We start from the raw sequence: 23269 nt of genomic DNA, 5'->3' as shown, positions 1-23269 counted from the left end.
GTTCATCTAGAAAGTTTACTAGGCGTTGTCCATATTTTTCGGTAGGATTGACTTTTTGCCTTAACGCCTTTGCCTTTTCAAGCATTTCTCTTGCCTTTTTCATCACTTTGCAAACTTGACTGGTTAGTTGCTCAATGTACTCTTGCCTACCCAAGCTTTTTGTTTTCCATTTCATGCAGGCATCTATTTCCAAGTCACATGTGAAACTCCAGTCCCTTTCCCTTTTCTACCATTCATCCATAATTGTTGAAATGTGATTCTTGTGATCTTGGAACTGTTGCTCTAACCTTCGGATCACTTGGCGAAATGACTCTTTTTCATTTAGCATTTTGATTTGCTTTTTTTTCTCCTTTTCAAGCTTGACTTGCAACATCTCCTTTTCCATTTGATATGTTACCACTCTCGCTGAAACGGTTGGGTACAATTCCTCCAAATTCTCGCGTTCTTGAGAAATTTTGATAGTCACTTCTTGTTTTCCTTGGGCCTTGCCTTTCCAATGATTTACTTCCTATTGGAGTTCATCCATCTCATGTTGCCGACTGAGGTAAGATTTGATAACTTTTTCGATCTTGAGTTGGACTCGTAACTTTTAGTTTTCTTGGTGCAACTCTTTCAAATCATTATTAGCCACATCCCTTCCTTTTGCGACCTTTTTCAATCTACTTCCCCACATTTTTGCTTTATATCTTAATTGTCTCATTTTCTCACGAAGCTTAAAAAAAAAAAAGAATTCTATATGAAATAAGCACATTACTTCATATGTTATTTTTTGCATCCTTGAATTAGTTTTTTTTATTATTATTGGTAAATGAATGAAAATTTATCATAAGGAAATCATCAGAAATAAGCATACTACCTTTTACTTTAGCGTCGGTTATTAATTAATGTGAAACCCTGTTCATAAAATAGTGAGATATGAAGGAGAAATTCAGATTGAAGCCCTTATTATGAACAATAATGTGACAATAGATATTAGCTAATAATTAATTACGTAAAGTCAGGTTTAGTAACCTAAATAGATTTTAGATATTGGTATGCTTCTATTTTTGAGTTTCAACTCATTTAATTTCATCTGACTTCTAAGGACTTTACCTGGAAGTGACTCTCTCTGCACCAATGACCAAGGAAGGCGGATCCTTGAATCCACAAAAGACTAGTGTGTATAAGAATTTGGATTTCTCTGCGCATATCTTTTGTAATATGCAGATCTCACTCAAAAGTGTTTCTCAGATTAATCTTTCTCTAGAATTCATAGAGAGGTACTGAGGTTCTGCAGCCTTTTACTCTCTAGCAAATGAGCAGTGAATTATCTTCTGTAGCTCGTCTCGTCAGGAAGCCAAGCAAAAACACAGTGGCAATTTAGACAGTCAATGTAGTTCTTGTGTTTTCGGTGACAAAAGAAGCTGATTATTAGCATCAGACAGTATGCTACAGATGGGAAAATAAAAATATGCATGTATCTCAATTGCCCATGACAAAACTACATCATATTGGTTTACTCTGGTTAGCACTTGTGCTAACAAAATGAAGCAAGGTAACATGTTGATGCTGCCAGTACTGGCTTTAGATTTCAAGTGTTCACCTCATCTCTGCAGCATCCTTAACCAGTTTCCTCTAGCTGCTCCCAATTATTTCTTTGTACGTGTCTTTAATTTTCTGTACCAGAGCTTCCCTGAATTTTAAAGTAGGATGAAAAACCATCACTAAAAGGGAAGATTGAACATAATTCATCCTGTTTTCTGCTAAAAACATTAATGGCAATGCAAAATGAATTGGAAACGAGTGATTTAATTGAGATAGCATGCACCAAGAGACTTGCCTGTCTGGCCTGAAAATAAGGTTCTTGTATGCAAACCACTGCAAGGAGATACAACAAAAATTCATAAGGAAATGTGAATTCCCGATGTAAAGCTTTGATGATAATTTTATTTATGAATGTATCTGATCATACGAATCATGCCGCATTTAGAATTAAGAGGAAGCAGAGATGATATTCAACCTTGTCTTGGAATCTATACAAATCCTACTCGACGTTACTGATTGATACTGACAGAAATATGTTTCTCAGTTGATGACTTTGAACTAAAAAGAAATGGCTTTAAACAAAATATATGCAAATGATGGATAATCCTGACCTCTAGTAAAGTAGATAATGACTTATTTATGGTGCTCTTATTTGTATAGAACCTTCACACGAAACAAAAGTTAAGTACATCCAGCTTACCCCACTGTAGCCAATACCGACGAGCTCCAGAAGGCCAGGAATCAGAGGGAGCCTATCAATTGCCTGTCAGAGACGACACCCCTTTCACGAATTTAGCCACTTCTCATGTTTGAACAATTAAGTATAATGCTGTTGATGAATGATGATTCATGTTTAATCATTTAAGGCATAAGACAATCTACATCTTTAGAATCTCACCGAGATCATTCCAGTAGAGCCCCAGAGGGCAACCACACCTGCGACAGCAAGTGAACTCACAGCATATTTGTCCTCAACTTTATCCCACTGAAAACCAATAACATAATTCGTGTCATAAATACAAAATCCCGTGTAATAACTGGAAAAGTGAACAAAAAGAACAAAGATTGCAAGAAATGTGAGGCAAAATTATTACGGCTTCTTGAACTGTCTTGATAATCTCTGGCAGCTCAGCCGTTGCAACTTCCACTGGAGCCTCAGTTGTGGCCATAGCCTCACCAGTGGCCATAGCCATCACATTTCGAGCAATCTTGCGACCTGAAAAAGTTAAACACCATTTGGAATAGTACTTTATCCTTGATCAAGTGTAAGATGTATATATATATATATATATATATGAAATATGTCTTTCAACTTACAGTAAGCAGTGGTCTTCCAGGGACGATTCTGGGACTGAACGGGTGGGGGAGGAAGAGTAGGAAGAGTCACACATTGTGGAGATGCAGCAGTTGGTTGACGAGGAGCCTTGGCATCCACAAGGGTAGATGAGGAAGAGATTGATAGCGAAGTGGAGGAAGCTGAAGCCATGGCTAATCAACCTCTAACAGGATGTAAAATTATCTAGTCCTGGGAGAGATTCTAAGGCCAATGAAATGGAGAATTGAAACAAGTTGGTTAGTTTTTGTAAATTTATTTGCCTAATTTTTTTGTTGCTTTCCTTTTTTTTTTTTTTTTTTTTTTTTTTTTTTTCTGGCTTTAGTTGGAAATCTAATCTGATAATTTTGAAAGGGGATGTGGAGATGATTTGTCTTCCGCGTTTGCAGCCAGAGAACCACTCATTCAGTTTCATCTGGATTGTGCTGACATGGCGGTTGGATAGGCAATTTATGGTGTTTGATTGATAGGATGTTCCAGGTTGGCCCTCCGTTGCACTAAAAGCCTCGATTGTGTTATCTCCCTCAACTCTCGACAAGAACCAAAGCTTCCAAACCCAAAATATCTATTCCCCCTTCCCTCAACCTTTGTTTCCTTAAACTGAGAAAACATAATTGTTTATGGGACAGAAAATATCTCCACTGCAATGTGATAATTTTGAGATTAACCACCCAACACTCCTCTTTCAGGAAAAAAGGAATTATACACGAAAATCTTATATTCACATTGAGTTAACAGTTTACCCAACAATTTTTACTAGTATTGGCAAAAAAAAAAAAAAACAATTTTTTCTAGTAGAAAACTTCCATGAAATTATCCAATTCCCCTTTTTGTCTTTTTCTCATTTGTCCTTTCGAATGAAATTAACTTGGGTTTTACTAACTAAGGTAAGACCTAACTTGGGTTTGGATATTTCTCCAAAAAAACAAAAATAAGAAAAAGGAAGAAGAAAGGTTTGGATTAGAAACATCTCAATCTAAAACCATTCCAAGGGGCCTCCTAAGTTGGGATACCAGTACAAGTGTGGTGGGCTCAGGAAATATCACACCAACGGCCTCAGCACCTCATGTCAACAATGGGCTGGGAATTTTTCTATTGGTATCGGTCCATATCCACCGAAATGTGAGGCCTTAGCTGAGTTAGATATTAAGCACCATTTAAGTGTCATTTTTTGCCTTTCTAGTAAGAAATAGCCTATCACTACCCAATTATTTGGGTTCTCGTCAGAGTTCTGAGGTAGAGGAACCGTGGCAACTCAAAAAAACTTACCACATTAGAATAAGAGATTATGTTTCGACCACTTTGAGGTGAATAGTTTTTTTTTTTTTCTACCGTTCAATTTTGAGGTGAATAGTTACTATTAAATAGAGGAAGGAGGAGCCTTTCTCTTTTTTTTTTTCCTACTACTTTTTTTACTAAAAACATTTTTTTTCGTTTTTTTATTGGAAAACATTGTATTAAAATCCATTTTGCTTCTCCAAAAATTCCAATACTATAAAATATCTTAAAATAGATTTTTTGCGACAAATTTCAGTAACCCACCATGAACATTTGGAAAAGTGCATTTTTAGTGTTGATGTTGCGACAATAATTTGATATTTGCATCACTTTTCGGCTGCCTAAGCCACAGCCAAGCATGGGAAAATAATATATATATATATATATTCCAAACTCCATAGAGGTAAAGGTCAGTTAAAAAACCTCGAGACCTAGCTGTGGAATCCATGACGCAGTAAACGTACGTCTCCAAATTAAGGGCCACGTTTAAAAACATATCATCCGCCGAAAGCCAACCAAACCCAAAACCCTTTCACACCCAGAAAAGAAAATGAAAAAAATACTACATTTCCTGATTTTCAACGTTTCTTTTTTTTTTTTTTTTGTCGTGGCAAACGTGCAGGAATGGAAAGTTTAGTACGCAGTTGAGACGCCACACGCGCGCTGTGATTGAGTAGACAAACTTCCCAGATCATCATCTATCTTTTTGACCCTTTTATTCGTTGAATTGGTAACATTTTTCTGTTTAATTAATGAATGAACGATATGCGATGATGATGTTGGCGAAGAGCCGAGGGGGGCTGACTATTGGTCAAAGATGGGGATACACCTACTGCTTTGATTGATTGTACGGTGATGGAGGAAGGATGAAAGAAGGTGATCAGGCATAATGCCATGGGGGCACATGCAAGAAGATGAAATTCTTAGTTACGATTTTCCAAAAACACAATTTTACGAGGAGATCTCTCTGATCAACCTTACCATCAGAAGGGAATCAAGCTCTGATTGTGACTCCACTTTACTCTTTGGGACATCTCAAGAAACCCAGGTTTTAAGCCTTCACCATGTCAATAATACTCAACCGAACCCTAGGACCTAGATTCGTTCGCATTTTTTTCCTAGTATATTTTTGTTAGGGGATGATTAGAGGTGGAGATTTTTTTTCTTGAGAGTTGATTGACATAGACAAAAGCCAATGCTTGGTCAGATTTTTTTTATCGTCGGAATTTGTAGTGAAAGACTGTGCATATATATTACAATTGTTGTACATGATCGAGCTTAACATTTTCGTCGTTGGAATTTGAAGAATGGTGAGAAAAGCATTTTTGTTATCGTACTAAAATACCATGTCGCATGCAACTTCAAAATTTTAGGGTACAAAAAGAAGAAAAAAAACAAAACTTAAACTATAAGTCATGGACGAATCTCAGTATACGAACTTTGTTGTTATGGTGGTTTCTTAACGTGGGACAAGAGACTCGCAACTCAACCCCTGCTGCTGCACATGAAACCAAACGGAACAGGAACCAAAAAAGAAAAAAAGATTTAGAAAAATTATGAGATGAAAAAAAGAATTTAAGGAGGAATGGGGATTTGAAAGCTTAGTTTCATGAGGGGACGTAGTCACATTCCGATGTCAGCTGGGTATCAAAGTAGGGGCAGGGACGCTGCAAAAAGATGGAAACGCACGGACGCTTTAGCATCTACCGTTCTGGACAAATGAAAAAGCCATCTTCTGGCTGGTCCCAAAGTCATTTCCACTGCTGCTGACGGCGATTTCTTTGGTAAACCACACCACTCCCAACTTTCTAAAAACTTAGACAATTTTGAATAAGATTAATTTTAATATACATATATAGTATTAAAACAAAACGTAATTAAGCTAATGCTAATGTGAAAAAGCGTGGTTAAAAAAAGCTAATGCCAATGATAATCTATGGAGATGCCAGATTAATCACCTTTAGGTTGAAGATGCTGTCTCGTCTTTCCCAATAAAACATTCACTTATTCCAAAATTTGAGACTAATGTTCCCCCTTTTTTATATACTAATTTATTTTTACCATGGTTGGTGTTGCCCAATGGCCGATGCCGTGGCTCCACTTCACTATGTCGAGAAACTAGTAATATTTTATTAGAGTATCAGTCTAGTTTAGGTATAACCATTAACAAAAAAGAGCTTTACGTGCAGAATAGAAGAAACTTCCTTCAAGTGTTGTTCAAGCATTCTCTACTTTTTAAGAGCATGCAAACTGATGTAGAATTTTGAAGTACTTTTTAATTAAGCAATTAATTAATTAGCTCGCAGATTAGTACTTCCAATGAATTAACCATATTTAAGTGTCACATTAGTCCAAAAATGGCCAATTATATTCAGAAACCGATAAGAACTGAAGGAAGTTTCATTGACTGGAAAGGGCTTAGATCATTAAAAAGAACCTTATACCAAAGAAGAAGAGGAGGTTGTAATCATGGAGTTTTAACTTGTACAGGGGTTTTAAAAAGGGCCTGAAAGAAAACATATGAGGTTGTATTCGGACTGACCTTGGGGAAAACGGAAGAAAAGGCTGTAAAAAGAAGCAACGCGAAGACCAAAATGACTAGGACTTGGCTACAAGAGGAGGGTGATTTGTCCTTGGCGCGGACTGCTTTTTATTAATTCACATCGGGATGTGTGCTATTAAGCTGCTGCACACTTTGCATTTGCAGCTCTTCCTTTCTCTGACAAATTTCAGAGTGGAACGTGGGTTGCCTTCGTCAAATAACCTTTGACTTTGGTTATTTCCGTCAAAACCCTCAGCCTTCTTCTTGCCATTGTAGTCTGTAGCCTCTATCCATCACTTCTATATACCACGTCGCTTAAATAATTAGTCATAACATGCTCTGGTTCTGATTAATTTGGGGATTTTTTTGTTCAGCTAAGAGGGTTTGTCACTGCGGGCATGGGTCAATCTTTGATAATTTCGCTGAACGACGAAAATTTCAGATTTGTCATTTCAGTCCAAATACCTAGCTGATAAAATTGAGGTAAATTTGATTATTTATATATTTATAATATATAAAATATTAAAAATTATATATTTATATTATTTTTTATAAAAAATTATGAATTATAATTTATTGATATAAAAATATAAAATATATTTTTTATTTAATTTATATAATTATTATTAAAATTTTAAATTATGTTATTTTAATATTTTTTATTTATATAATATTAAATTCTTATTATCTCATCATATTTTAAATTATCATAATCTTATTTAGAGCTAATGCGAGAGAGTAGCGTACCCATGCCATGACTATGAGCCATAGCACATGAACTCTATGATTCGTGGTGATGAGTCAAGAACATATGCTGAAATCGATATGATTTTATAATTAAACTCTTTTAAATTATTGTGAATTGATGATTTATGTAATAAATTAATAAATTATATGATTTTTTTAAATTAGATTAGTTCAATATGACTAATAAATTTAAGTAAAATATAAAAAAAAATTCTTCAAATTTTTAAAATAATCTAATTAAGCCTTTACACTATTATTTTATCTAAATAAATCTCTCGACTTTTATTTTTTACCATCAAAGCCCTTGTATTCTTATATTAATGATATGTTGATATATTTTGAGATATAAGAATAATGACATGCAAAAAAACTTATACATGTATAAAAATAAGTAGTTTTCAAAAAAATATAATCTAACAAAAAATTTTATTAATTGATACTATGATTACAAATAATTATAAAAATAATAATATATATAATTAATAAAAATAAAATGTTAATAAAAACGATTAATTATTTGATCATGATAAAAAATAATTAATAAAAGAAAAAAAATATAATTAATAAAAAAATCTACATTCATATAAAATATATAAAAATGATTTGAATTTTCTTTTTACTAATTTTCATATAAATATAAATATTTCCTTTTTTTTATTAAATTTATATATAGATAATTCTTTTTTATTGCATAAAGATTAATTATTGTAGATAAATAAATAATATTTATATTTTAATAAATATAAATAATAATTATTATTATTTATAATTATTTATTAGTTATTATTTGTTATATTTATTAAAATATAAATATTATTTATAACTACTAAAATATAAAATATGATTTTAATTAAATGTTAAGTAATTTAATTTCTAACTAGTAATTAATTGTTTTATAAATTTTATATTTTAAAATTTGTAGTTTATGGTATATCTTAAAATTTATAGTTTTATGATTGAATTATAAAATTATAACTTGAGCTAAAAGTTTAAATTATGAATTTTTAAAATAGTTATATTTTTTATAATATTTTTTATTAAACTGATAATTGACCTATTTAATCAAATGGTTAAACTATTAATTCGATGATTCGAAATCTTAAACAGTTTAATATCTGGTTCAGTTTGAATAACTATATATATATATATATATATATCCTAGAAGTATTACACCAACTGCTTTATAAATATATATATATTTTTCCTTGCCTTGCATTTGGCACAAACTGCACATTTAGGAAAAACAAGTTTAGGAAATGAATACTGATTATAGAATACTTAAAACTCCACAATTTGATTAATAAAATAAATTTTCTTAACAGGTACTTCAAGGTATTTTGAAATTCAATTCAATGCCAAACTACAAATGTAAAGCATTTGACATAAGCTCATATAAACTATATAATTATGTATTCCTTTCGCATGTCTATTACAATTATGATATCTATACATTTTTAGAATTTAAGTTAGATTTATCCATCAAAAACATAAAATTTTAATATAATGTCACAAATTTGTATACGACCCCTTCAAGTTATCTCATTTTAGCCCAAAAATGAATTTTGAAGAGTAATTCTTCATTAATTTTTTTTTAAATGCAAAATACCTAATAAGAATTTAGGATATGGACATACGGTGGTGATGGGTTTGCAGAGTCTTAGGTTTTGAGGGGCTGTGAAGAGTGATGAATAAGCACTGCCGGAGTCATAAATAAGAAGGGGTCCATGATGTGGAAGCTGGGAAATGAGGTGTGCCCAAAAGAACCAGAGTCGAAAAAGAAAGCATCAAACAGGAAAAGGCAATGCAAAAAAAGAGTAGGCGGAGAGGACACTGTGTAATGATGAAACATCTATGTCCATACATACGGAGAACCCAAAGTCAATATAAAAAGGCCAGCATCATTCTCTAAAGTGTAATCATGAGATGTAGATTCATACCACCAAAATTTCAAACATGATGAATCCCATACTCTCCCCCTGGGCCCTGGCTCCAGGGCAAGCAAGCCCTCAATTGGCCCCCACCACCACCTCAACGTCACCGGTCATCACTCATCAGTCACCACCTTCCATCGAAAGCTACTACTGGTAATATAATAGAAATAGAATCATCTTCCTAAAACCCAAAAATATTAAACAGGAGAAAACTTGGGAAGAGTTAAAACAAAAATTACATATATTTATCATTTCTAACAAGTAGGAAATAATTAGTGATAAACATGGGAAGTTTCTTAAGTTAAGATGTAAACATCAAGGGCTCTTGGCTCGAATTATCTTTGTGGTACAAAACGTTGCTTGGAATGGACACAGTGGAAGGTGCCCTCTGGTTCCTTCTATTCCTAAAAGCCATTTCTTCCTTTACCCTTTTTCTGGCTTCTCTTTTCTACCCCTACTATTCCCTTCAGGAATCAAGTCAGCTGCCTATTGACCAAATCTTTTTTTTTTTTTTCTTTTTACCGTTTCAATTTAGCTGAACATTTGATGAACTGCTGCTGCTATCTCATCCGCTGATCTTAGCTTGCAATCGTCCTCCATCTGCCAGTATCATTTCCAACACACCCCACAAAATAACAAAACAAAACCAACAAAAAGAAAAACAAAAATGTTGAGAAATATTGGAACTAGGGTTTGAGCCTTGTTGAAAAGTCAGACCAGGTTAATAAAAAAAAAAAGAAAAGAAACAAAACTATAAAAACAAATTAATATTACCTTGAGATTGAATGAGTAAAGAACAGAAGCTTGTGAAGAAGTAATGTTGAGATGCAAAACTGTTAATCTAAGACTTTCCAGGGTGACAATGGCTTGTAACAACTGACCAGGACTTCTTGAACAGTGAATCTTTAAGTTGACATGATTGTGTATTACGTTAACCTCTATTTCAGCTGCACCTGACTTGCTTTCTGCCTTTACTTCCTCACCATAGTTCCCATCTTCAGATCCAATTCCAGATTCCTCCTGTGAGATTTCCATTGCGGACTTTGACACTGAATTATTACTATTGTTGCGTTCTTCAACTCTTCTCATTCTCTTTTGCGCTTCCAGGGATTGAAGAAGTTGCTCTAGTTCCTTAACGAAGTCAATTGCACCCCCTATAATAGACGCCTGGTCACCCTGTAAAATGAAAACAAAACATAATTTTTGTTCAAGAAACCAGAGCTAAACAACCAACCGCAGGATTAAAAATTTGCTGGGATTAGAATTGATATACTTTTTGGATATAAGATGGAGGCATGAGAGAGCGAAGAGAATTTAGATAATCGTTCATTTGACGTCTACGGTTGCGTTCAACGGCAATGTGGGTCATGCGTTGGCTCTCAACTTCTTCTTTGTTCTTGGCTAGCTTTGTTCGTTTTCGCTTTCTTCGTTCTCTAGTAATAGGAGGGGATTTTGTGAAGTTTTTCTGAGGTGAGGAGCCAGAGTTGCCTCTAATACAATTGTCTCCCGTTGCTGATTTTGGTTGGTCTTGGTTGGACTCGGAGCTGACAACTTCAAAATATGAACTTGAATGTGGGTTTTTTGTGAGGTCTTTGGTCTCAGATTTGACTGGTGAATGTAAGTCGAGTATTTCATGGGTGACACAGCTTTCAAGCTCTAGGGCTTGAATTTGGGTTTCCATTTCCGGGACGAAAGGATTGTTGTTTATCTCCCATGGCTTCTTCAAGTGTTGCAGTCTCAAAAGTGTCTGAAAGTTGGGTTCTTTGAAGGCAAAAAGTTGAGGGGATTCTACACTTTGAAGCATCTGAAGGAATGGCATTTTGTCTTCTAAGCTTGGTATTGAAAAGTGTATTTCTTCTTCTTCTTCTTCTCCAAATCTTAAGCTCTCTGAGTTAACAAATCCTTGTTCTAGGCATTCCACTTCCAAATGCTCTCCTAGGAACTGCAATCATGTAAGTGTGAGGAAATGAAAGAAAATTAAAAAAATTCTTAACTGGGTTCATATAATAACCCTCTCTAAGATATTTGACTAAAAAAAAAGATAGTGCTACTAATTGGGTGGTGGACTCAGGGACTGAGAGTCAGCAGAAAAGAGAGAATGAAAGCAGAACGAGAATAGAATGTTAAAAGAGGAAGAAGCAGGAGTAGGGCAGTAGCAGATGTTAGTATTTTCCAGCACAAATACACGCTGCATTGAGTGCAAGCATTTTTAAAGGAGTAAATGCAGTCTATATCTTGATTCTAGAAACGGGATTCAAGAAAAGAGGAAGTGTAAAAGAAACAGAAGTACTAAAGTAAGCAAAATAACATACACAGGGATTAATTGGTCCTTGGAGCCTCTCCATAACAGCTTATTAGCAATAAGTAGTCGGAAGTAATGCCTTAAATTCTCTCTTTCTCGTTCTCAGTTATCAACATTCCATGTAGTGATGCTAACAAAACAAGACAAGTAATAAATGTAATCCCCAAAGAAGCAGAATAAGACCCCAAGGCCAAGCACAATTTATTTCTTAGTTTTCTGTTGCTGGTAATACTCCTAAATAGAATAATATTAAATGCTTTGAAGAACTCTAGCAGAAAGAAAAAGAGAGAGAAAAGAACAGAAAATTGCCACTAGAGTTTAAATGCAACTCGAAGCTGGGTAAAACAATGGTGAAGAAAATGGAATCAAGAAACAGATGTGGTGAGAAACGAAGGGTGGAAAATACCCAACTGAGAGTTAGAAGATATACAGGATTGTATTTGGGTCTGGCAGAGTTGGTGAGGCATAGCAGAGAGAGAGAAAGAGAGAGAGGGGGAGGTTATCTGGTTTACAAGGTCCCAAGCATTATTGGCGGTGGCAGTCTTGTCCGGCAGCGGGGACAGACAGTTGTGGGGACTCCGCTTTCAAGCGTACACCAAAGAAAAGCTTTGGAAAGTCCTCCTATGGATTGTGTCACCCGTCTGATAATGGGTCATTTCCTTATAGCGCATCTCCACCATTGTCCCATTTTTTTTTTATATTTTTGTTTGTTAAAATACATCAAGGAATTCTCCCTTTTACTGCTAGTCTGCTGCGCATATAACCTTCATCATCCGTTGCACATGGGGTCCAATAGTACAATTAAGACTTCCTTTGCCTCCAGGGTGTTAATAGTGACCCTTCAAATTTATTCCACAACCCTTCTGGTTCTCGTTACCAGGACAGGGGAAGATTTTGCCAATTCAGTTCTATTTACACTCCTAGCTCAAATGGTTAAATGATTACATTGTTTTGCCTTCAAATTCGATTCTTACTATCTAATTTGGTTGTGAATAAAAGGGTGGGGGGAAGGAAATGGTATCACCTCCATCATGCTGTTAGTTAAAAAAGAGATTTAACCTTTAATATGAGCTCATTTGGTCAAATTTATATGGTTAACTAAGCTCACAAACTCGTCATTTTTATTCAAGGATGAACGTCCTTGGTATCCCCAAAACATGTCGGGGTGTTGCCATTTTTCTTACTCTCAAATTTAGAAAAAAAAAAAAAAAAACACAGCTGACAGGGGCCTCTATCCTCCAAACCCACTAGCAGTGAGCTTATTTCAAATTACTTGTCTAAAGGACAGAAATTTGTCTTCAAGGGGGAGCAGAAGGAAATTGAATTTTAGATCTGTCTTTTGCTTCAAGCTCAAGTAGTCAAGTTCCTCTCGAACCAATCAAGGGTCTTTCTTGAGTATGGTTAAGATTTAAATGTACGTTAATGAATTCAGGGGCCTCACATATTTTGTACAAGTTTGTTCCTCGATCTCGTCACGGTAATACTCCACTGGTAAAATTTTAAACAGTCTGCATGATTTTACTCTGCGACGTTGCTCCTATTTTGTAAGTCGGTTACCCCATTAGAAGGCCCTTCTATGTAGAAAATTGTATAGAGATAATGTTCTTGCTTCATCTATTTTGGTAGTCCTAGATATCTGTGATAGTTGCTCAGAGCCTAGTAATGCCATAGAAACTTAAAATATTTTTTATGTCTGCCTTTTTGTTTAAGAAAAATAGCACCTCCCACCATTTGCAGCTTCACAGGAATTACCTGATGATCAAGGCATAACTCTTGACTAAAATCTCTCAGAAGCCTAAAAAAGAGACAATAATCTTGACTGCCAGCCCTGGCAGTAATAATTTTTGTGTTGCTATCAGAAAACCGAAACTGTCACCTGTTTTATAAACACCAACCGTCTTACAAGGCGATTTCCTTTTCCATTCAATGATTCATTCAATTTTTATAAATAAAGTTTTCTTCTGAAAGATCATCCTGCATGTAGCAAACTCCCTTCTTTGCAAATCGTAGGAATCGATCGAACAGCTCGCACGTCCTTCCATGGATGATGATTGGCAAGATATGTATGTGACTAATGTATTCATATTCACAGCTCCACACACCACCAAAAGCAGAGATAAGAGACACGACTTAAAAATGAGACAAATTTAATTTAATAAAATCGAAGCCTGAGAATTGAGAACACCAAATTCATTTGATAATGTCTTAACAATCTTATCCATTTGAAACTGCGGTATATCCATTTTCAACCGATAAAACTATTTTGGCACGTCTTTAGCCACACAACCAGAGGCATTCTCTTTCTCAAGAAAACCGCAAATTTTGGTCTTGTCATGTAGTTCATAGATTATGCCCACACATACGAGTCGGTCAAAAAAAATTAAAACGTAAACGTGGCCACTGTCTACCGAGCTGGCATTAATCTCATCAAACAGTATTCTTTTATATGCTATTGGTTAAACCAGAGCCCCAGGATTGCAGGAACCTTATCCCCTTCTTGCAAGTTGAATTTCATTTCATCTTCATTTTATCTACATGACTGGCTTCTTCAGCGCATTCGCAAGTAACCACGACAGGTTTTAGATGTAAAGGGGCTGTCGGACGCATTTTGGAGAAAATTTTGCGAGGGTATGAGGGAAATCTCAAGGTTATGCAGAATGAGTGAGAGGATGCCGGTGCCCCCACCTCCCAACATCACATGTCAATCTGTTCATGGTAACTGAATAGGTGTGTTCACGGACCAGGTGCTTGCCCATCATTTCATGACCCCTGTGACGCAAAATTTTAGTTGGTGGTAGACCCCAATTATTGGAGACCGTTGATATGAACCTGTGTTGGTTAAAATTGCTAGTTTTCTTTCACAGCATGATGAAAACTTTTCCCTTGAGAAGAGAGATATGCATGCATCTATCAAACTAAAATGGTAATAAACATGAAATGGACCGAAAGAAATGATTCCACAAACGAAAGTTACATAATATCTACTGATTAAATCTTGGAATGGACTACTAAGCAGAAAATCATGTGCTAACAAGAAAAACGTTAGCTATATGTCGCCACCTGTATATATAATGTTTAATACTTGGGATGTAAAAAGCTTTTCAAAAGAGAGGATAATGAGGCCAAGCATGCTCTAAATTCTTCCCTTCCATTAACGCTCTATCTGAATGGTAACATGACTGATATTATACTCCCTTCTGATATATTCTACTACATTGTCTAAGACTATGTCTGCATCTGCTTCTGGCCTTATTTTGACATGGCAAGCCAACAGGACCTTCCCCACAGTAATGGCCCATATATGCAGCTCGTGAATGGCTACCACATCCCCCATATCCAATAGCCCCCTTTCCAGCTTTGTTGCATCAATCTCTCTAGGTGTACTCTCCATCAGCACTTCAAGTATGCTCCGCAACATTTTTATCGTAGTCCCCAAAACAACAACTGAAAATATTAGCGTGCAAATCAGATCAACTATTTTCCATTTGGGCTTATACCATATGATTGCCCCTCCGATCATCACTCCAATACTTTGAATGGAATCCCCCAGTACATGAAGATAAGCACCCTGGACATTTATATTCCTTTGTTTCTTTGGCTTATTGAGCAGCGGCTCTGACTGATCTTCGTGACCATGGTGTTGCTCATCTTTGGTGCGCTCTGCATCATCATGATAATGGTAGTGTTCAGTCTTGGAGTGCTCCTCATGATGCTGGTGGTGGTGTTCTCCTGTGGAGTGTCCCTTGTGGTAATGGTGCGTGGTAATGCTCACTCCGTGACTGTGACCAGTACCATGACTGTGATTACCGTGGCTATGGCCATGGCCATGACCGTGATCATGACCCAATAAGAGAGCCATGATAACATTAACCACTAATCCAAAAGCAGCAACAAGAAACATTAGAAATCCATTCACCTCACCCGTGTTATTAATGAGTCTAACAATGGCTTCATATACTAAAATTCCTGCAAGCAACCATATCATTTGGATGGATACCAAGGTCCCAAGAATCTCAATCCTAAAAAATCCATAAGATTGCCGGGGATTGGCTTCCCAACCAGCTGCCCATAACGAAAACAAGGAGATGGCAAAAGCTGCAACATCTGACAGCAAATGTGCTGCATCAGTTAATATTGCCAGACTATTGGCTTTGATGCCACCCACCACTTCTACACTCATGAAGATGATGCAAAGTGCCACAGCAATGAAAAGCTTGCGCATGGAAGCTGATCGTTCTTCAGCATCTTTAGAGTTAGTACCAGCATCGGAAAATCCACAAGGTGTATCCCCACAAATCTTACTCCCTACAACACTCCTTTCCCCATCAGCAACATCCACGCTTATTTCAACAAATTGCCCATGTTGAGGATTTTGCCCTTCCATCTGAAAATTGATGGCAACAGCACAAAGATTATAAACAGAATACCATAAGTACAAGTTTTCTAAATGAGACATATAATTACATAGAAGCAGAAAATATCTTTGCAACAAACTCAATGGTGAAATACTCTTATTAACCCCCAAAACTTTTGTGTTTCATTTAGGAAAACACCATGAGAATCAACAACTACACAAGTTAATAATTTTATAAATCATACAGGGTAAAGAAACTGATCTATATATTTATTTATTCTATTTCTTTGATAACCAACAATAAAGAACTAGAGTGGAAAAAGCATGAAGCATATAACAAAACAAATATCAACAATAAATAACACTTTTAAGAGTCTAATCACCAAGAATAATAAGTACTTCAAGAATTTCTTAAAGCAAAATTGAAATTTCAAGCAAATGGTCATCTTTCTTCCTTTTCATAACCAACCTTTTTGTTATTAGTCCACAGTCCTAAACATCAGCATTAACACTTCAGCTAAGTACTGACCACTACGGAACTGTGCTCATCTAAAATGCCTTCTCATTTAAATACAAGAGATTAGGAAATTACCCTGTAAATGCAAGGGAGACATATGCACATGATGCCTTTGTGCACAGCACCATTTACAGTAACCAGACACAAGCAGTAAGCTTAAGACCCAGTAGGTTGTGTTGAGTGCATAAACTTAAATTACACAATGAAGAAGACATTAGCAAAATAAACTTGTGTTATTGTTCTTGTTTCCTAATATCTGAAACAACCAACCAAACTAGAAGCGGGATAGGTTGTGTTGAATGCATAAACTTAAATTACACAATGAAGAAGACATTAGCAAAATAAACTTGTGTTATTGTTCTTGTTTCCTAATATCTGAAACAACCAACCAAACTAGAAGCGAGATTTTTGCTTTCCAATCATCAAAAACTGCTTAGATTAAACACCCAACAAAATCCAATGGTACAAAATAATCACTGGCACTCTAAAGAAAACCCAAAAAGTATCTAAAAGCTCTCAAAAGGAGACGAATTGTCCATTACATATATGGAGTTGTCTCATTAATCTCTATGCAGAGGCATTGGCATTTTGAGCAAACTTTTATCACTTTCCTAGTTATTCTACCCAAATTAAATGATGTGAAAAGTTTTGGACTGGGTTTATTCTCTAACAAAACTTACCATACAAATAATTAAAGAAAGGTTGAAAACAAGACTGGTAATCGCAAAAAATGATTGAGAAGAGAACATTAACTCATTGTGTTGGCCTTAGAAGACAGTAAATTCTTTAAAATCAACAAATTAGAGAAATAAGAAACCAGAGTAAATATTTTGAACATAGACCAGATGCCCCAAAGAGGCTGATAGAAAAGAAAAAAGGGAAGTTGGAACGATAAAAATGATAGACAAAGTCCTACGGCACAAAAATAAAAAACTGATGATGAGCAAAAGGATCGACTTTCGATCAGCGAACCACTTACTCATATGCAAACTACTTTCTTCTCTGTGACAATAAAACAACTTCCCCAGATTGCATCATTCATATAGAAATGAATCAAACAGGAATATGGTGATTCCTGTAATCCTTTCAAAATAGGTACAAAACAGAATAACTGTCCCACAAATGAACAAGCAAAAAATTGAAAAATAGTTGTTTACAAGAATATTAACCAGAAACTCAATAATACAAACTTCTGAAAAGATTGTAGTCATAAATAACGAATTAAAAATTAAAAATTTGACCATCAAGACGCAAGCAGAGCCACCTTTAAATGCATTATTGGAAGAAGACACATATAACTTAGGGAGATAAGCAAGAACGCTACCTCACAAGGAGCTAATACATATAAATTAGGGAGATAAGCAAGAATGTTACTTCGCAAGGAGCTCAACTTCTAGCAGCTAGGTTAGCAAATTCTTAGCTACAAAAGGCTCTCTGGCACAGACAATGACAGGTTGAAAGGACCACAACTACCACAGGAAAACCAAACACCCTGACTAATTACCATTTTCCAAGGCTAGGGATAAATGATCCCATAGCCGGGCAATCAAATTTACTATTAAAAGCTCTTTTCTTTAAAGGCAATCATCACAATTAGACTGATATCAGGTAATCATCTATAAGCAGGAAGTATTTTATTGATTGAGCCAAAGAACATATAGAACTTGCTTCAATCAAAAAACCAAACAATCTTGCATTTCTCTTCAAAATTTGGATCGAACATGGGATACACACTAAAAGCAGTTTAATCCATTTCGACACCATAGACAGAGAATTAAGTATGCAGAAATATGTGAAGTACCACGCAACCGCTAATCAAACCTGTATTAAATAGAAAGAAAAAAGTACATAAATAATGATGATTACAGATTATTAAGTATTGCGAAATGGGTCCCTAGCATGCTAAGATTTCAGCCAACCCATAAGGCCATAACCAGGTATAACAGCAAACCCCCATAGTTATTGAAATGTACGAATTATTATATACACGGACTAAAATATAACAACTGGAGATTCTAAAGTGATGGATAATACCCTAAATATAGTTAAGAGTAGAGATTTTGGCAAAAATAAGTAGGCAAAGCACCATCCTACTGGAACTATCTTTGATTCTGAGTTGATATAGTAGAATTTATGAGAGGCTTGTACCTTTGTCAAAAGTTGAAGGCCCTTGCCCTGGCTTTGAGAGGAGAATGCTTTATGGAAAGCTTGGAAATTTTGATCATTATAGAAGTTTGTCTGCTATCGCCTGGCACTCATCTGTGATATTACAAGGTTGCCCTTACCAGACTGTCCTACATCATAAGAAGACCGAGCCTTACCTAACTAAACTTACATTTCCAAGTTGCAGTCAAACCCACAGACAAAAAAACAAGAACTTGTTGTTATGAATGGTAAGAGGAGTGTATGAATTCTTTTTCATCATTCATTCTTTATTGAATTTGCACATAGGGATGATTCATAATTGATAGTGGCCAAATAGAAAGAGGCAAATAGCACAAAACAGAAACTACTACTACTACTACCGGAAGTTCTGAAAATTCTTAAAATGAAGGATATTTCCCAGCTGCTTGTCTTGTAGTTGTACTAGTTTCATTTTGTGACATAGATCCAATAGGTAGTAGTAGGAGAAGTATAATATAATTTTAAGAACTGATCATTCTGGAAGGATGTACTGTATGGTTGTGTGCTGGTCATCAAAATCTTATCTAGTTCTAATAATCACGTGCTTCTTGCTTAAATGACTTTTTGACAAGGACTGGGACGATGGGGTTACAACTTCTGCAAAAATAAGTCTTTTGTTTTTTTTTTTTTTAATGAGCTTTTTCTTTTTTCAATAGTCAAATTAATTTGGACATTTTTAACTTTTTTTTGTGGGTTTTGCAATGATATTAGTAATCAAGTACCTGTTGTATCTCATCTACTCCACTAACTGTGGATGATGTCTTTTGCAATAATCATAGACAAACAAGTTCATTAATGTGACAAAAACTTTAATAAAAATGAATGCCCTGATGACTACGATCTCCACTTGTGATAGTGATAGATGCAATGAATTTTTTTACTCTTGATGGGAACAATACTTTTTGGGTATATAGTAAAAACATTTTTAAGAAAACCATAGTGGCATGAACTTCACACTTAGACCAGCCGCCAAAAACTTCGTTGGGCGCGTTACTATAAGCAAAGCCCAAAAACCATGGGCACTAACATTTTTAATCTTTTGGAACCGAGGTTTATAGGTTGGGCCTTGACCTCCTCCATTGAGCCTAGCATGCGACTTAAACATGACCATTCAATTTTTTAAATGAAGAGTAAATATGTTTGCAAAGTAATTAAAAAAGCAGTGAACTACCAAAGAAAATTTAAAAAATCCGAATTTTAATTCAATTTGATTCATACTAATACAATCATTTTTTAAAAAAAATTAACATTTAACAAGTTTGATATAAAATTTAAATTTCAAAATTTTAAAATTTTTTTATTCCTAACTACCGTTTTTCTTTTTTATAAAAAATAAAATATATTATTTAATATAAATGTGAAATGGGTAAACAAGTCCAAAAAAGCTGTCTCCAAGTAAACGCCTAAATGGGTATTCAAATATGCCAAATTTAAGAACCATCAAAAAGATCAGGGATTCAAATTTTTAAATGCACATACATTCGCGGTAAGGAAAAAAAAAAGAAAAAAAGAAAGGATATTGTCACTGTCCGATTAACTAGAATTCCAAATTCAACGAATCTTGCCCGCTAACTATCCATATCCCCCTTATTTCTTTCAATCGTTGAATCCAAACATCAACGCCCCTAATGTGTGGAAACACACGCAAGAAGGCACATGGTTTAGGCAAATTAATATGCTTGAATTCGACTTTTTATGTGGCTAAAGAGATGCTTTTCGAGCAGCGTTTTGAGTAAAAATAACTCAGATATGATTCTATAAGTTTACGGAGTTGAATGGGTAAATAGTGACAAAAGGAAAATAATGTAACTTTATTTAAAAAATGTTAATGTTATGAATAATTTTGAATTATATATAATAAAATATTTTTATGTGATATTTAAATTTTGAAATTTTATACATAATTCAAGAAATATATTAAAAAGGTTTTAAATTTCAATATCAGTTTAAATATTTTATTATAATTAAAGAGTATTTGAAATATTATTTTAAAATAAAATTAATATCAGTGATCCTAAACATCCCTGATATACCACAGTTTTTTCATTTTCTTGATCAAGTATATACCAAACATTGTTGTCATCCACTTGATTTCCGGCCTGACTTACCTAATGTAAGTTTATTATTTGTCATTTTCTTCATATATATAATTCACTAACTGATCCCTGAAATCTTCCAGGTTCCTGTTAAGTTCGCATTTTGGACCCCTTACCTTTCATATACCCACGATTTCTGAAGTTTTCATCTGGTATCTGAATCATGATTCAACCTTTCAATTCCATTAAATTTTCACAACTTTTGGTTATAGCACTTCTCCTCCACTTATTAACACACCTTAAATTCATCCTGATGGCGAAAGACTTTTGTTGGTGTCAAGTCCAGAAACTACCCAAGCTCTTTCAAGAACATGGTTCAAGTTATCAGAATCACCTCCAAGACTACGCTGAAGCAGATAACGACGAACGCCCTTCACCTTCTCTGGTGCCGGTACCATTCATGAGCCATGTTGTCTCAAATTTGATAAAGACCAAGCTCCCAGTAATTCAATTCAGCAGATCAAAATTGCAAAGCATTGGCGAGCAATCCGCTGTTTGTTCAATATGCTTGGCATGCGTCAAGGGAAGTGAAGAAATCAGAGAGCTAGCCAATTGTAGTCACCTCTATCATAAGGAGTGCGTTGATGGGTGGGTTGATCAGGGTCATGGGACATGTCCCTTGTGCAGGCTTAAGCTACTGCCATGTCAAGCTGATGATGAGGATGCAAATGGTGAAAAGGATCCATGGAGGTCGGAAAGAATTGCCTATCTGTTTGGCGAGGATTACTTGTTTGATACCCTTTGACCTTGAATTTTGTATTCATTAATTTATCAGACCCAGATGTAGAGTTCTTTCAGTGTCCCTTTGTTTGGACAGGTAAAATACACTTAATTAGAAATAAATAAACGAAAATCCTTATACTTATTTTATCTAATTAAATTCTTAGATTTATAAATTTTTTAAGACTCCCAAACTTTTAAATTTATTCATTAATTAAAATCATACTTTATATGCGCACAATATAGTAATACTTATAAATTACTGGTAATTAAATCACACACATCTTAATACATCTCCACTCATTCTGTCAATACATCACGACTTAAACATCATGACTTACTTAGTGGGTTCAAATTTCAAACATCAAAACCAAAACCATTCAATCAATCACGTAGTAGGTATATAAAAATGAAAAAAATAAAAATAAAAAATAAAATTCTAACTGACAACAAAAAAATAGTTTATTTTTAATACAATTTATATTTGTTTAATGCGACCATCGTATTTAATATTTTATTAAAGTATGAAGTTTTTAATAATTAATGTTTTGTCTCGTCCTAATATATATCTTTTTATGCCCTTATCTTCTAGAAATGCATCGCTTTATCTATTGGTTCACTTCCTTCTAACTTTGAAGCTGAAGGAGAAAGAGAACCTGCCTAACTCTCCAAGAAACTTAATTAAAGGTTCTTCCAAGATTATTCATAATTCACAAGTTTAACATATGGTTTAATTATTCCCATGATATCTCTCTGATTAATTTCAATTAAGGAACACCGCTAATTTATTCTAATTGTATTAATTGTGTCGATTTATCAATAAATTAAAATATGAAGAACAAAATTTTTGTTTGGTCTACAGCTTGGACATAAGATCCGACAAGGAATATATCCGACAAGGAATGTGTTCTTTAGCATTTTCCTTGATTGAGCCTGTTGAATCTGATACCTTCTGTGACCACTTCCACTTGACATATGGAGAATCCGAAAACAGTGAAGTAATTTGATAGATGCTATGCCCAACATCAGAGGTTCCGAAGAAAAGAAGAAAGCAAAAGTAGAATTCGGGAAGAGTTCTGAGTCTGACCATATACTAATTAGTCACCAATAATTGAGTCTAGGTATAAAAAATATATAGATAAAGGTATAGACATGATTTGAACAATCGTTATGGATTAGTTATGAGCAAGGGAAATGAAGCGAATATTACTAAAAGGAATACGCAAAACTGAAAAGGTTCTATCAGCACCTAATTAAAGAACCCCAGCTTTGTGTCTTTGTCGGAGGAATACTTTGGCTCTGCTTCCAAGTGAGGAATGTATGCTCAATATTATCTCATGTAAACCAGCCCCGAGGGCAAAGCAAGTAGCAATTTTTTTTTTCTCCACGCATCGTATTGTGTCTAGAGCATTGTTTTTCCAACTTTTGTTTTTGTTTTTTTATTAATGAAGTCTATAGTCATTTGATGGAAATGGATTTTAAGGATCGGAAGTATTTTAATTTTCAAGAATAGTAATAAAACTCCTTTGAAAACAAGCTTTCATCAACTGTGAAATGTGAAAAGTGTAAGAAAGCCAACAAGGCAGGTATGCCGCCACACCATTAAGAAGGTAAAACAAGTGGGTTACTGGGTGCAGGGCTGACATAGGAAGCAGTCACAACAAAAGATAAAATAAGGAAACAGATGGTGGCCAACTTTAGCTGCATGTAGAGCCACTCGTCCAAACTTTGACGCCTTGCG

At 34.9% G+C, this 23269-nt stretch overlaps 4 protein-coding genes across 5 annotated transcripts; 1 reads left to right on the top strand and 3 right to left on the bottom strand.

Annotated features, from left to right (window-relative positions):
• Positions 1-1435: 1435 nt before the first annotated feature.
• On the bottom strand, positions 1436-3281 carry PSI-P (photosystem I P subunit). The gene is made up of 6 exons (XM_022903890.2): positions 2842-3281; positions 2619-2740; positions 2423-2509; positions 2225-2287; positions 1820-1857; positions 1436-1672 (listed from the first exon to the last, which is right to left on the bottom strand). The coding sequence occupies exons 1-6, from the start codon at positions 3008-3010 to the stop codon at positions 1615-1617; spliced, it is 537 nt and encodes a 178-aa protein (XP_022759625.2). The 5' UTR covers positions 3011-3281; the 3' UTR covers positions 1436-1614.
• A 6288-nt stretch (positions 3282-9569) lies between these two features.
• LOC111305995 (transcription factor bHLH67-like) lies at positions 9570-12289 on the bottom strand. The gene is made up of 4 exons (XM_022903889.2): positions 11668-12289; positions 10629-11297; positions 10130-10531; positions 9570-9955 (listed from the first exon to the last, which is right to left on the bottom strand). Exons 1-4 carry the CDS (start codon positions 11698-11700, stop codon positions 9887-9889), a joined length of 1173 nt encoding a protein of 390 aa, XP_022759624.1. The 5' UTR covers positions 11701-12289; the 3' UTR covers positions 9570-9886.
• Positions 12290-14595: 2306 nt separating this feature from the next.
• LOC111304883 (metal tolerance protein 1-like) lies at positions 14596-19142 on the bottom strand. 2 transcript variants are annotated; one of them, XM_022901891.2, is made up of 2 exons: positions 18677-19142; positions 14596-16041 (listed from the first exon to the last, which is right to left on the bottom strand). In XM_022901891.2, exon 2 carries the CDS (start codon positions 16039-16041, stop codon positions 14809-14811), a length of 1233 nt encoding a protein of 410 aa, XP_022757626.1. In that variant the 5' UTR covers positions 18677-19142; the 3' UTR covers positions 14596-14808. The 2 variants fall into 2 exon arrangements, with proteins under 2 accessions (XP_022757626.1, XP_022757627.1); XM_022901892.2 differs by having other exon boundaries at positions 18563-19127.
• Positions 19143-20845: 1703 nt separating this feature from the next.
• LOC111305994 (brassinosteroid-responsive RING protein 1-like) lies at positions 20846-21673 on the top strand. The gene has a single exon (XM_022903888.2). The coding sequence runs from the start codon at positions 20972-20974 to the stop codon at positions 21551-21553; it is 582 nt and encodes a 193-aa protein (XP_022759623.2). The 5' UTR covers positions 20846-20971; the 3' UTR covers positions 21554-21673.
• The last annotated feature ends 1596 nt before the right edge of the window (positions 21674-23269 follow it).

This window comes from Durio zibethinus, chromosome 21 (assembly GCF_047325235.1).
Source record: "Durio zibethinus cultivar Kanyao isolate XHJ-2024 chromosome 21, ASM4732523v1, whole genome shotgun sequence".
Taxonomy (NCBI): domain Eukaryota; kingdom Viridiplantae; phylum Streptophyta; class Magnoliopsida; order Malvales; family Malvaceae; genus Durio; species Durio zibethinus.
This window is presented reverse-complemented; position numbering and strand designations above follow the sequence as displayed.